This window comes from Folsomia candida, unplaced genomic scaffold (assembly GCF_002217175.1).
Source record: "Folsomia candida strain VU population unplaced genomic scaffold, ASM221717v1 Fcan01_Sc016, whole genome shotgun sequence".
NCBI classification, from domain to species: Eukaryota; Metazoa; Arthropoda; class Collembola; order Entomobryomorpha; family Isotomidae; genus Folsomia; species Folsomia candida.
Genome location: NW_019091208.1, coordinates 1,910,632 through 1,924,888, shown reverse-complemented (window position 1 = coordinate 1,924,888; position 14,257 = coordinate 1,910,632). Strand labels below are relative to the sequence as shown.

Sequence of the window (14,257 nt, the reverse complement as noted above, 5' to 3'; positions counted from 1 at the left end):
CTTTTGGTTCTGTCAATTTTCTGTTTTTATAAAACGATTGCAAGCCTGAAAAAGCTGCTAGAATAGATGGAATATAAATTGTCTAATGCATATTAGAATGATGGAAAAGATGATATAATTACCAGAAAATTTTGGATTTAGATAGAGCTTCTTTATTTTAGACATTAGGTATAATTGGTGGAGATGGAGACGGTTCTGCTCTGCGTATGAATCTTTGGTAAAATCGGTGAAAATAAGTATTTCCTTCAGGCAAAGTGAGACAGACACATTAGTTTTATTCAACGTACATTACCAGACAAAATGCATGCATTACAAATACCTGTTTCAGTCTTTACTAATATGATCGCAATTACAAAAATTATTTCACAATTCCACAATTTCGGTACACAAATACGTAGAAAATTTTTCAACTGTTACATAAGTTTTATCTTTAGCGCAGAACACTTTATTTTTATCAAATATTTTTGTAATTTTTTTGTCCTCCAGATACACACAATCAACACTTTCACAAACATCATATAATATTAGCGAATAGTTATTAATTGATGAAGAGTTTAAAAAACAAGTATACTCATAAAGAGGAGGCAACCACGTTGATTTAATAAAGGTACCATTACGTATGTCAAGACATGAAATGCAATCTCGCTCTATATACGAAAAATTTAAACTAGAGACTTTTTGAAGAAAGAGAAGTTCAACGATGAGCAGAATCAGCAAACACATCTTGGGAGACGTCATGTTCAGTTGGGAGATGAGACAAGAGAGAAAGGTAGATAGAATCAAACTTACCAATCGCGATCGCTTCGTTTCCTTTTCATCGTGACAGGAATTGGCGAATTTCCCTGCTCTTCCTCACTTTCTTCTTCTTCTTCCTCTCCTTGCTCCAAAACCTGAGGATCATCACCTTCCTCATCCTCATCTTTGTCCTCCTGTTTAAAACGAAATTTTAGCTAACTGAAGAACCATAGAGAGAAACAGAGGAAGTGAAAGTGCACAAAGAAAGTGAAATGAGAAAAAAATACCCTCTTTTTTTCCTTTCCTTCTTCTTCCTCCTCTTCCTCCTCCTCGTCGATAAAATCCTCGACGGTTTCTTTTCCCGTGCCACTGCTCTCTCCAATGGAGACATTATCTGCATAATTCTTCTTCTTTGCCTTCTGTTTCTTTAGTAATGCAACGAACTCGTCTTCCTCGTAGTCATCCTGGTGTTCCAAAATGTGATCATACATTTCCTGGTAGATTCCTCCAAGTGTGGAGACTAACCATTGAAATTCGTACACTGAAATCCAAATGCATTGATCTTGTGTAGGTCCTACACGCTTATGCAGACCCAGATACCAAGTGCCTTTGTCCATTGAGCAAATGGAGATGGAGAGTGATCCAACCGATACAGCATTCCATGACGGAGTTTTTTTCGCTTGTTGCTGCTTGATCTTGACAAACACGTTCTCAAGCACGGGTGGGTCCTTCAGCAAGACACCTGCCTCGTCGACTACTCGTCTATCATGTGGGATTCCGTAGCTTGAGAAGTTGAACGGTGTAAATATAAATTTGTCCACCTCACTGGAAAATTTCGTGGAAGCAATTTTCGTCAAGTAAAACTTTGCTGCCTGGGCAATCCCTGGGATGAATGCCTGAGTTGATGAGGCTAAAAAGTGATGAATGTCTATAAAAGACATTCACCCTTTGGCATGCACTTTTCCCATTTAGCTTAAATAGATCCACCGTTGTGAAGCCTTCGGTGTAGAACAGCTTGATCCCATTAATGTGCGCAAATGGCTTCCTAAATACTAGAAACATTTGCTTTCGCACCGCCGAAAGAGTATACTTCATTTGAACTTCATTGTTGGTAGGAGGGAGTTTGATTCCCAAGAGTGGTGCTGCCGCTATTTCAAATGCAGGTGGAGTAATATGGTGATCATCATTGTACTGCATAATGGGAAAGTTTTTCTTCTTTTTAACTTCTACTTGTTCTTCTTCTTCCTCTTCCATTTGGTGGTTCACTTTTAGTTTCCCAGCTTTCGTTTCACCTTCCTCTACGTCTTCTTCAAATTCTTCTCCTTCTCCCCCTTCTTTTTCTTTCATGATCACCTTCAACTTCAGTACATCTAGGTTGTTGGATCTGGAAGTGGTAGTCAATGGGACGTCACTCTCCTCCTGTATCCAGAGCCGTTTTTGCGAATTCACAAATTCAGTGGGTTGGCACTTGGTTGGCACTTTCTTCATACGTTTCGTCGCTTTCTCCTCTCCACCATTATCTCTTTTCACAGGTGCTGATGCTGATGACATGTTGATGATGATGATGATGACAACAAGGTCTGCGTGTAGTTGTGTATATGTGTGTGTGAGAGAGGAAGAGTGGTAGTGATTTGGTGTGTGATGCGTATAGAGGGTAAAAGCTTACTGATCGCTTTCAGTCAATGAACCTTATTCTTTAAGGGTGACCATCAATGGAGAGGGGGGGGGGGGAATAAAAAGTTCGAGTTTGAGTTCTTCAGCAAAGTTTAACAGGATATTGTACTAAACAAAACGCTTCCTTTCAGGAACCACTTTCTCCTGTATCCTATCCCAATACCTTCTCTCCAGATTTAATTGCTAGGAGGTTTAAAATTCACATTTCATTACAATTATAATGTAAATCTTCTCAAATTTGATTCAATGGATCATTTTTAATCTGAAATGTATGCGTATACCATATAGCATACCAAGTCTCATTTTACCTCTCAAGTATCATTGTCTTATTTTGCATCTAGAGGCTAGTCACACCTAAGTTTCAAGTTGCAGATTGTCTCGGGAGTCTCATCATGCCTCGGACTCAATTTACCCCAGCATTTTTTGGAATCTCAACTTACCCCAGTCTCAATTTACCCCTGCATTTTGGAATCTCAAGTTACCCCACTCTCAATTTGCCCCAGCATTTTTTTGGAATCTCAACTTGCCTCATGTGTCTCATTTTCCCCATGTTTCAACTTACCCCATTTTGGGGCGGGGTTTGCTTAACATTGTGGGATAGGAAAGTAGGAGTGGTTATAGTTTTAACATGGAAGGGATACATAAGCCACGTCCCCCAATGTCATATATGTATATTATATTGCACATCAGGCAATAATGTTTTTATCAATACAAAATCAACTGGCCACGAAGTGTCAGGTGCCTGGGCGTACACTGAACTGAATTATTCACCAAGATATGCACAACTTCAGCGAGGATCAGAAGACATGAGGTCGACGCGAAACTTTTTCTCTGACAACGTTCGGATTAGTTCGCAGCCAGTCTTTTTTTATATTCGGAATTTAAATTATTTTGCATAAAGATAAACTAGTTACGTCCGATTACGCGCCTGTAGTGCTTTAATTCTGATCTGAAACTTCAGATCGACACTTTTTTCAAATGGACATAACATTTTTTTAAATTTGATATAATTTGTATGAAATTTGCAAATTGAACAATCCTCTCAAGTTTAGTGGAGATATTTGCATAAAACGAGGAGAAAATGTACCCCCACGGCTGGCAAATTGTTCATCTTCCAAAGTTGCTGTGCATTTTTCTCGTTTTGGAAGCAAAAATATCTCCATCAAACCATCGCATTGGCAGATAGTGCCATCTTCAAAATTCATACTAATTATATCTATGATCGATTGACGCTAGTTTGGTTCAGATTTGTGAGCGTAAGTTGGGAGACCTCAATTGTAAGTATAATTAAGTATTATGAAAAGCTATAAATTATTAACTGTACTATATAAATTATGTAAACCAATTACATACATAGATGTATTCTCGGATTGATTTGGACATGTTCTGTGCGGTTCGAGCCTAAATAATGAGAAACCCTGGCCTCTGTCTGGGCCAAACAAACTCAATTCGAACCATGAAACCAGTATAACATAACTGTTAAAGTTAACAGTCACAGTTCTGGGACTGTTGTGTCTGAAGAGTAAATATGTAGGTTTACGTAGCTTATTTGGCTTACGTATTTTATCTACAAACTTCAATGTACACTAGGGTGCAATATTATTTGGGTAAGGGAACCTCAAAATTCAAATGACAATAGGTGAGTAAGGGAGCGTCCATAAATCACGTGATCGATTTTTGGACAATTTTGACCCCCTCCCCCCCCTTGGTGACCGTTGGTGATAATTTCGACCCCCCCACCGGTCACGTGACAGGAGATGATGCTTAAATCAACTTATGTTGTCCAGAATAACCATATTATTCCAGTGTTGTTTAAATCATTAATCAAATTTGAGCTACACAAATGTGTAAATAACCATTTAATGCGCCAGTTTGACATACATAAGAATTTTAAGTCGAAGCAAGTTTTTAAATATGCAAAATGAAAATCAAATCTATATAACGTGCGTGTGGTATGCCAAGTACCAAGAGAATTTATAACTCTCATGACATTTATTGTCATATCGTCGTACTAATTCATAAAAGACCTAAGTGCAGTCAGGGCCCGTGAGAGGGGCGGGCAAGCCGGGCAGTTGCCCGGGGCGCTGAGACGCCGAGGGGCGCCGAAAGGCGCCTACAAGTCTATGATATGATGCCAAGTTATTTATTAGCAATTTATAAGCGTAGTAAATACATTTTTGGACCTGATTGATGTAAAATTCATCTTTTGAATATTCCCTGAAGCAATGAGTGATATTTTCAGTTGCCTTTGAGTAAGCCATCACTGGTGTTTGTAGCTTAGATTTCTGTGGTTCTGTCATCAAACCTCCAAAGCTTATTCGGAATTTTGCTCTTGTGGGATTTTTGTACGTCTTGAGGCAAATTAAAATAAACTTGTTTTAACTGTTACGATAAAATTAATCAGTAATAATTAAATGTTCGGACTCAAATTTTGAACATTTTCATGCGTGACATGAATTTTTAAGACCATTGACATGTTCTCAAATCCTACTTAGATTCTTGAATAAATCGAATTTTTTATTAGTAGACATCTCTGCGGTTTTTGAGGATAATACTTGATTTATTGAAAAATTGCTAGCTTTCAGTGACCCACAGTCATCTTCATCAGGCATGTACAAAGATTTTGGAAATCACAATCATTGCTTATTTTTAAAAATATGATAATCTGTTATACATTTTGCTACTTGGTTACTGGACGTAATTTATAAAAAATTTAATAGTGTTGCGCACCATATCGGGTTGATGTTAATGCCTTTGGAAACGTTCATTTTGTTGTCCATTTTCTTTATGTAGAGGGATTCTTTAAATTTGCGAAAGAATTTCCGGTGTTCAGGAACTATGAGACGGAAGGATGTTGTGTCTAATTCGTGATTGTTTTCCAGCATGTGTAGTGCAACAGGAGAAGTTATACTGGCTCTTCTAATATCGTTTTGGTGTTCATTAATTCTTATCAAAAAGTCTCGTTCGGTCTCACCAATGTACACATGTGGACAAGAGTTGCATTTGATTTGGTACACTCCAGCTCTTGGTCTGTTCAGCTTCTGCTTAGCATTACATAAAATTGAACCCAGTTTCGGTCCGGGATAATATCCTATTTCCACGTCCATAGTTTTTCGTAAGTGGGATGCAATTTTTGACGTTACATCTCCAGCCCACGGAAGAATGATCCTTTTCTGTATGTCAACCGTTTTTTCCCGTTGATCTTGTTGACATTTTATCCGCACCCTGGTCAGACGGTTATTAATAAGAGATGAAGGATAATCATTTTTCTCTAGTATGATTTTGGTAAGTTTGATTTCATCATAAAGGTGTTCCACGTCTGAAAGTCGGATGGCTCTGGTAAGTAGTGTGTCGATGACACCAATCTTGTGAGCACGAGGGTGGAATGACCGGAAATTGGGATATTGGGATGTTTGAGTTGGTTTTCTGTAAATGTAATGGCCTAAAGAAAAGTCATTTTTAGGTTAAATTAAAATGTCAAGGAATGGTATTCTTTCATCAATTTCTTCCTCCATTGTGAAATGGATGGATGGATGAAAATTGTTGATCATTTGTAATATTTGGTCTTTTCTCCGTCTGATTATACACAATACGTCATCCACAAACCGTCTCCAAAAGTAGATGTGGGGGTTGCTTCTGATAAGTGTTAATTCCAGTTTTTGAAGGAAAAACTCTGCCATCACGGGGGAAAGAGGAGACCCCCTCGCTGTCCCATGGTTTTGTTTGTAATATTTCTCTTCTAATTGGAAATATGAAGCGGATGTACATAATCTTAGGAGTGATATGATATCTTCCACGGACAGTTTTGTTAATTCCGCGAGTTGTGGATATGATTCCAATCTTTCTTTGATGTAATCTATAGTCTCTGGTATTGGGACCATTGTGAAGAGAGAGGTAACATCGAAAGAAACTTTGATGTCACCTGGTCTTGATTTTAATTTCTTTAGATCCTTGACGAGTTCAGTAGAGTTTTTGATTGAGAATTCATTTTTTGAGGCGACTGGAGTTAGAATATTTGCTAAATATTTGGACAATTTATATGTTGGGGAGCATCTGTAATCCACAATTGGTCTTAACGGGATGTTGCACTTGTGGATTTTGGGAGCACCATAAATTATTGGAGCTCGAGGATTCTTTTCTATTAATTGTGGTAAAATATTTTCGGGCAGGATCTCATTTTCTTTCAAGATTTGACACTTTTCTGCAACGTTTTTCGCATGAAGTGGGGTTGGGTCATGGTTTAGCATGGTGTATGGACCAGACATGATCATTGCAGCCATTTTTTCTCTATACGTTTCTCTGTCCATGATGACCACGCAATTTCCTTTGTCCGCTTTAGTAATACATATTGTTTTGTCTTGAAGTAAGGATCTGATTGAATTATTTATCCACTTTTCCCATCTTTGTTGGATTTGTTCTTTTTTAATGTGTTTGGCCATTATTCTTGCTACTCCGGTTCTGATTTTGTTTTTGTCATTATCTGTCAGTTCCATATCCATCATTCGAAGTTCCAGGGTCGCTGCAGTGTCAATCATAATGTTTCCAACATTTTTTATGGGAAGAGAAAAGTTCAGTCCTAGGTTGAGTAATTTTTCTTCCAATGCAGAAAGAGGCCGGGATGACAAGTTTTTAATTGTTGGTTTCTGGAGTAAATCTTTATTATTTTGATATGCTGTGGTACAGACATTTTCGGCTCTTTTCTCCATAAGTCTATTGAACTTATTTTTCTGCGTGCTGGAAATTTTCAGATGAAGGGAGTTTCTCATATTGTTCATTAAGTTGCATAGCCAGTTCCATAATGTAGGGATTGACTCTCGAATGGTTGTTCTTAATTTCTTCATTTCTGATTGAATTTTCTTTTGCTTGGTGTAGTTTACATTGATAAGACAGTTTAATAAGTTTGACTCAGTTCGTTTTTGAAAACTTTGGATCTTATCATGAGGTCCGAATCTTATGGAGAAATCTTTGAGTAGTAGTCCGGTTGGGATAATGTCATATTTTTTTTTTGCAACGTCGTAGAAAAATAGTGTTGTTTGTTAAATGGACTTCTTGTTTGTAGAGTGACTCCAATTTCTTCATCTTTCCAATGACTTCTTCACTTGCTTCACCGCGAAGCCTTCTAAGTATATTGTAGAATTTGTTCCATCCTCCGACATAATTATTAGTAGACATCTCTGCGGTTTTCGAGGATAATACTTGATTTATTGAAAAATTGCTAGCTTTCAGTGACCCACAGTCATCTTCATCAGGCATGTACAAAGATTTTGGAAATCACAATCATTGCTTATTTTTAAAAATATGATAATCTGTTATACATTTTGCTACTTGGTTACTGGACGTAATTTATAACCTCGGTTCTTTTCGAAAGTTTCCTTTGAGTTTAATAAAGTAATACACTCGACCCCTTCATACAAAAGCACGTGCGCGAAAATTTAAATTGTTTTTCCCACACACAATGCGACTGTTTAAAATGAAAAATTCAGATTTAATTGGATGAATTTTATTTTATCAAGGTGCGAATTTTAAAAGGTTTTCCAGTTGTAAACTCGTGGTTTTCAAAAGCCTTGAGCTTTTCGAATTTTGCTGCGTGTTAGAAAGTTCGAAAGCATGTTTCTGTATAAAAAATTGAATCCTTGATTAATGAAAATCCAACCTTAGCGAAATTTTAAATTAAAGATATTTTTGCAAGTTTATGAAATATCTAAAAGCAAATTCCGGCGAACTTTTAAATTAAAAAAAATATTGCAGACGAATGTCTAATACCAATGTCAAGTAACCAATCAATTTTTCGAAATTTTCAAATTGGAAAAGTTCCAAAATTTAAAAAGCCACATGTTTTGGCTAGAAAGCAATTTAAAATGAAAATATCGGGCTCAAATTAGCGAATTCTGAAAGGAAAAAAAAATTGGGAATGCTTATTTTCCTACTGAAAAAAGTAAAATTGGTCCCATATGCATCTGGATTTTTAAATGTATATAAAAGATCTGCATTTAGATTTCTCTCGCTGTGCTCGTTAAAAAATCGAATTATTAGTTCTTTGACGATTTTAAAATATGATTACAGCCTTTAGCGCCTCGGAAAAATTATTTGCATAGAATATAAGAATCACATTAGATAAATATGAAGAAAATGTGAGAAAATTATGAGAAAAATATGAAAAAATATGAGAAAAATCAGGGGCGCTCAAATATATTTTGCCCTGGTAATTATTTGGGGTCGCACGGGCACTGAGTGCAGTCAATGCTAAATTCAGAAAACACCTAGGTGCAGTCGGTGTTTAATTCAGAAACGACCGATGTGCAGTCGATGCTCAATTAAGAAAAGACCTAAGTGCACAGAAAAAAAAGTAAAAAAAGACCTATGTGCAAGTATGTATTTACTTATGGCTAAATCTTGCCAAAATGATTTTTCATATATATCGCGCGATTTAGCCATAAGTAAATACATACTTGCACATAGGTCTTTTTTTACTTTTTTTCTGTGCACTTAGGTCTTTTCTGAATTGAGCATCGACTGCACTTCGGTCGTTTCTGAATAAAACACCGACTGCACTTAGGTCTTTTCTGAATTTAGCATCGACTGCACTTAGGTCTTTTATGAATTAGTACGACGATATACAAACGTTAGAAACTTTACTCTTGTCACGTGACATCTGACCATCTACCCCCCCCCCCACCGTGATAATTGGTGACAAATTTCAGACCCCCTCCCCCCTCTAATCGATCACGTGATTTATGGACGCTCCCTAACTGGAGTGAGATATGAGGTATTTTGAAATTTTCAAATTGCGTTGTCTTTCCATTTTCATTGACTTTCGAATGCTATATCATGAGGCCGAGTACCGCAATGATAATCTCTCCACCCCTTCTTCCGATGAACTTGCTAGTTTCAAATGTATCAAATTAAGTAGACCGTGACATGGTTAACTAAAGATGGGGAACAGTTTTTACTAATCACTTCAGTTTTTTATATACATTAGGGTTTTTAGAGAAAAAAAACGAATAATTTTGCTCTCTTTTTCCTGACTTTTTCACCGATATTTGGTTTATACAACAAGTCAACGCGGCATTAACAAAATTCCGTGTGGGTACACTCTTAGAAAAATTTTTACTTTTTTGAAAAGTAAGAGCACTTTTTACTCGAAATGAAGTAATGGGTACTAAATCCAGAGTAACGCGTACTTTATTGAAAGTAAAGTTTACTTTGGATTTAGTTCCCATTACTTCATTTCTAGTGAAAAGTGCTCTTACTTTTCAAAAAAGTAAAAATTTTTCTAAGAGTGTAACAAAACTTTGTATTAATTTCAAAATTCCGAATTAGCAACAGGACATATCAGGAATCCGTTGTAATCTTAAACAGAAACTCATTATTCATACTATAATTTAGATTTCGTTCAAATCTTGTCGTCAAATTTGTTGTAACTGTGGTCTCCAAATTTAAGGCTAAAATTCCAAACGTCGAAGAGTTACTTATTTATGTACATAATTTCGAATTATTAACAATATTTCAAGTTCGTTTAAAAAAATTGGAATAAGCAACGGATTCTATGTATCTGACGATTTCGCTCTATTATTAGACCTCTGGGTTACCTTAAATTGCGAACCAAAATTCAATAATTCGATCGTGGAATACTAATATCGAAAATGCAATTATTTTGCAAAGTTCAACATATTAGAAAATTGGGGTTATAAATCAAGGCAGCGGCCAAATTCTGGCACAAAATAATTTTTAAAATTATTTCCGGTGATATTTGACCAAAATTTGGACAAGTTTGAGTCAAAATCCAAAATTAGCAAAAAATTCGCACATTTTTGCTCGTATCGCGAAAACTGTCCATGCGCTACCCCAATATTATTTCAGATTCTTGATGTACAAAAAATTACGGAAATTTTAAGCCATCGGAAACTTGAAAATCGCTCCATTGCGAAAAAACACTATTTCATTGTATATATCTATCTTAAAAATTTGAACCTTTTCAAAAATATGCTTAAGATCACTGAAAAACTACTACGTAAATGGTACATAAACTACAAAAGAATTGAAATCGATATATTTGCCAGTTACTCACTTATTGTAATTTGAATTTTGTGGTACCCCTTACCCGAATAATATTGCTCCCTAGTGCATAATGTAAAATAGAAGGAATTTCTAAATATCCCGCTGTGTTTTAATATCTGTTAGAATTAGTAATGTTACATATTGACTAGCAAAGTCATGGACCACATAATCTCCTTAATTAATTAAGTAACATAAAATTTGTTAAGGACAGAAACATTACTCAATAAAAAAGTAATTGGCCGGAAAATGTATCCTTGTACGGTAATCTCCTTTCTGGCGAAACATTTTTGAAATTAAAACTTTTATTCATTTAAAATTCAAATTAATCAAAGTGTCAATTAATCCATCTCCAGGAAAATCAGAGTACACAATTCCTACAAATTTGATGTCATTATTTTTAATAAAATCATTCATTAACGTATTCATTCCTTCAAAGTAGTACATACAAATTCCTAGGAGACAATGCCTTCGGGGAAATTCGGGAGGGAACATCTTCTTCCCGAGGGGATCCGTAACTCCGGTAAATAATTGGTCCGAATTCGGTCCCGAGGTGGCCCGGCCGCTCGCCACGAAATAGGGAAAAACTCCGGTAGCGTCACCATTTCCGCTGAGATGGTTCACAAAGTAGGACGATCCCCTTGAATTATTCGCCTTGAGGGCCTGGTTTTTGACAAGTTTCCATTTCTTCGTCATTTCCAGGGGAGTTTTTAACTGGTAAAAATTCTGAGAGTCGAAAAGTTCCCGGGATTTGTAGGAAATTCCGTAAGAAGTAAAATTTTGTGGGGTGGAGGAAGTAGAATAATCGTCGAGAATTACGATTTTACCCCGAATTTCGGATAAATTTGGATTTGCAGAGGTGGGGATCCAAACGGATTGATTGACGGGGGCCACATAATTTTGGTAAATTTGCCAGAAACTTTTCGTATTTTGAGAGGAATCATATTCTTGTTTTATTTTGAGGAGGATGGTTTCATTGGGATTGGAGTGTAAGAAGGAGACCACGGTTTGGAGAACGGAGTCGAAGTAGGTTTTCTGAAATTTTAACATTATTAATTTATTTCACCTCAATTTACTCCGTTTTAAAGAAATATGTATACGCAAATAAAAATCTGAGAAATTATCTAGGAGTTTTGTTTACACGGGGAAAAAAATAAAAAATGAATGTACAAAAATTTATAGAATTTTGGATGCACAAACTTGACCCAGCCTTCTACAGAAATTTGACTTAACCGTTTACACAAAAACTTTATGCAGGATAATGATTTGGCCAGAAAATTGTTAAGGATTATGCACATTCCGTCCTGCAGAATCAAAGCGATGGAAATTTTTTTACGGGTTTTGTAAAGTCCAAAAAATGTGCAGAATGCATTATGCATAAATATTTTGCTAATTGGTTTCTACAGTGATTTCTACTCTGCTGTTTTTTTGCGACAGAAATGTATTTATGTAAATTAATTTCGGTTTTTCGACTTTAACAAAACTTTGCACTCTATTAAATTCGACACATTTGCATATACACTCGAAGTTCACCTAATATCAGCCTTGTTACAGATGAAAAATTGCAATTTATTTCATGTCAAGAATTTTGTATTCCGTTACCTGGAAGATGATACCATGATGAATCGGAAAACTGTCCCTGTACCACCGACACCGGATATCGATCGCTCTAATCCCAACTTTTAGCTGATCCTGTAAAAACAAGGATTGCGTTTGAGCCGCAAATCCGCCGTGTAGCGACATTGAATCATGACTTCCCGGAATTGTGATATCACTCAGACGAGAAGAATCTGGTAGTTTTGACATCCAAGTGGAACGATCCATGTTAGAGTAACTTTCATGATTGTACGCTTGAGATTCGGTTTTGCCAAAGAAATACAATGAGAGTAAAGTTATTATTATTTCCAAACTTATAAAGTATGTAGTTTTCATTTTGTTTATTTTGTAAATAACAAATTGGGTGAAAAATTGCATTTGAACTATATAAGAAGTAAAGACAAATAAATATGAGAGGTTATCTGGCAGAGGTTATCAAAATTGTAATTTGAAAAAATTAGAAATCATGTAAATTTCAGATAATTGATTTTATACGTAGACTAGACACAAAAGGCACTTAAAATATAATTTAAAAATATGTACGTATGTATTGCTCGCTCAAAAATATTGATGCAAAAATCTGAGACGTTATCTGGCCGAGTTTCCTTACATGGCTAAAGCAAATTAACTGTAACGAATTTTTGCTATTTTGTAACGAAGATTCGTATTTTAAGAAAAATATGTGTTTTTAGAAGTTAAGAAGTGGTTGAGCTATTAAGAAGACGCAACTGTGTGTCGAGAATATTACGATGCTAATTGAAAATTAAGGCAGAGATGTGAGTAGCAAGCACACAAACACGAGCGAAGAATGTGTTTCCATCTCATTAAAATTAATCACTTCTCAAAAAGGATTACAGGACGTCGTAAAATAATAATTCGGCTTGACCACACTCTAATAAATAAACGCTAAAATGTGCCAGTCGTAAATAGAATTTGAAACTAAGCAAAAAATTGATGCAGCATTATTTCAAAGTTATATTAAGTGTATTATTTGTGTAAATTATATTTATGTATGCATATTGATTTTTGGAAGCAGATTTAGTTAATAATATAATTCTGTTCGGTTTAGAGTTACCATGTTTACAAAAAGATGAATGGACGGACGGAAGAACAGACAAAACCTTCTCGTAAAATAGCCCTGAGCTTGTTACTAAATATTAAATTGGATTACAGTCGCCAAATTATTTAGGGTGCAAGTTAACATAAAGTATGTTGTAAACAGCAGAATAATTAAGAAAGAAGCTACGCTAATTGTTTTGCAAAGTGGAAAACATGCCATATAGATTGTAGATATTTTAGTCACCTGTGACGTGACTCACAGGTTGTGAGTCATCCTATTAACAGAATTAGTGCTTAAATGTAATTAAATGAAAAACGTAACGACACGTGCAAAACAAAATTTAAGACTGCACTTATGTAAAACAACTATATTCTCAATAATTTTTTGACGATATCGTTACCGGCGGAGGAAGTATGCAATTCTACCACTCGCGTAATAATTTATCACCGAATGGTAACATATATACAGAGGCTAAATCCTGCTCGACCCCCAATGTCAACGTTCAGGTAATAAAAATATTACCGATACCGGAGGTAATTTCTTACCCTCAGAAGACAATTTGTTACTATATTGTTACCACGCGGTAGAGTTGCATAGTATCTCCGCAGGTAACAATTTTGTCAAAAAATTATTGAGACTACGCTTAAGGCCATCAATATCCTAAATTTTTAAAGCTATGAAATACTTATTTGTAGTGGTAAGAATGCATGAAATTTTATTTTAATTCTGAAAAATTTAGCGTCCTTTATTTATTTTAAAATTAATTTAGAATGCAATTAAATTAATAACCTTTGCCTGTAGGATAAAAAATTATCAAAATCTCGGCAACATTGAATTAAGCAAGATTCAATGCCATATAGGTAAATAAATAAACTCCAGGGCACGACAACCCTGCTTTATGTTTCACATTGTTTAATAATACATAATCGTCAAGGTATTTAAGCAACCTGTTTACGTAGCATAAAGTGCATACAAAACGTAAAAAATATAATCAGAGGGCGGATATGTATTTACATACGAAATGAGAATTTATTTAATATTGGCAATAAAATGGGCAAATAAAGATTTATGAATTAATATTTATTTTTTCAAAATATGTTTCTATGAATTTAATTCTTATCGGGTCCAATTATCTTG

The 14,257-nt window shown here is 35.5% G+C and overlaps 2 protein-coding genes across 2 annotated transcripts; both read right to left on the bottom strand.

Moving 5' to 3' along the window:
• Positions 1 to 5,680: 5,680 nt before the first annotated feature.
• On the bottom strand, positions 5,681 to 7,175 carry LOC110856491. Its single transcript, XM_022104971.1, has 2 exons — positions 6,003 to 7,175; positions 5,681 to 5,851 (listed from the first exon to the last, which is right to left on the bottom strand). Exons 1-2 carry the CDS (start codon positions 7,173 to 7,175, stop codon positions 5,681 to 5,683), a joined length of 1,344 nt encoding a protein of 447 aa, XP_021960663.1.
• A 3,541-nt stretch (positions 7,176 to 10,716) lies between these two features.
• Positions 10,717 to 12,822, bottom strand: LOC110856510 (1-phosphatidylinositol phosphodiesterase). Its single transcript, XM_022104991.2, has 3 exons — positions 12,067 to 12,822; positions 10,914 to 11,499; positions 10,717 to 10,841 (listed from the first exon to the last, which is right to left on the bottom strand). Coding segments are annotated over exons 1-3 (960 nt in total). The 5' UTR covers positions 12,439 to 12,822; the 3' UTR covers positions 10,717 to 10,839.
• Positions 12,823 to 14,257: the final 1,435 nt, after the last annotated feature.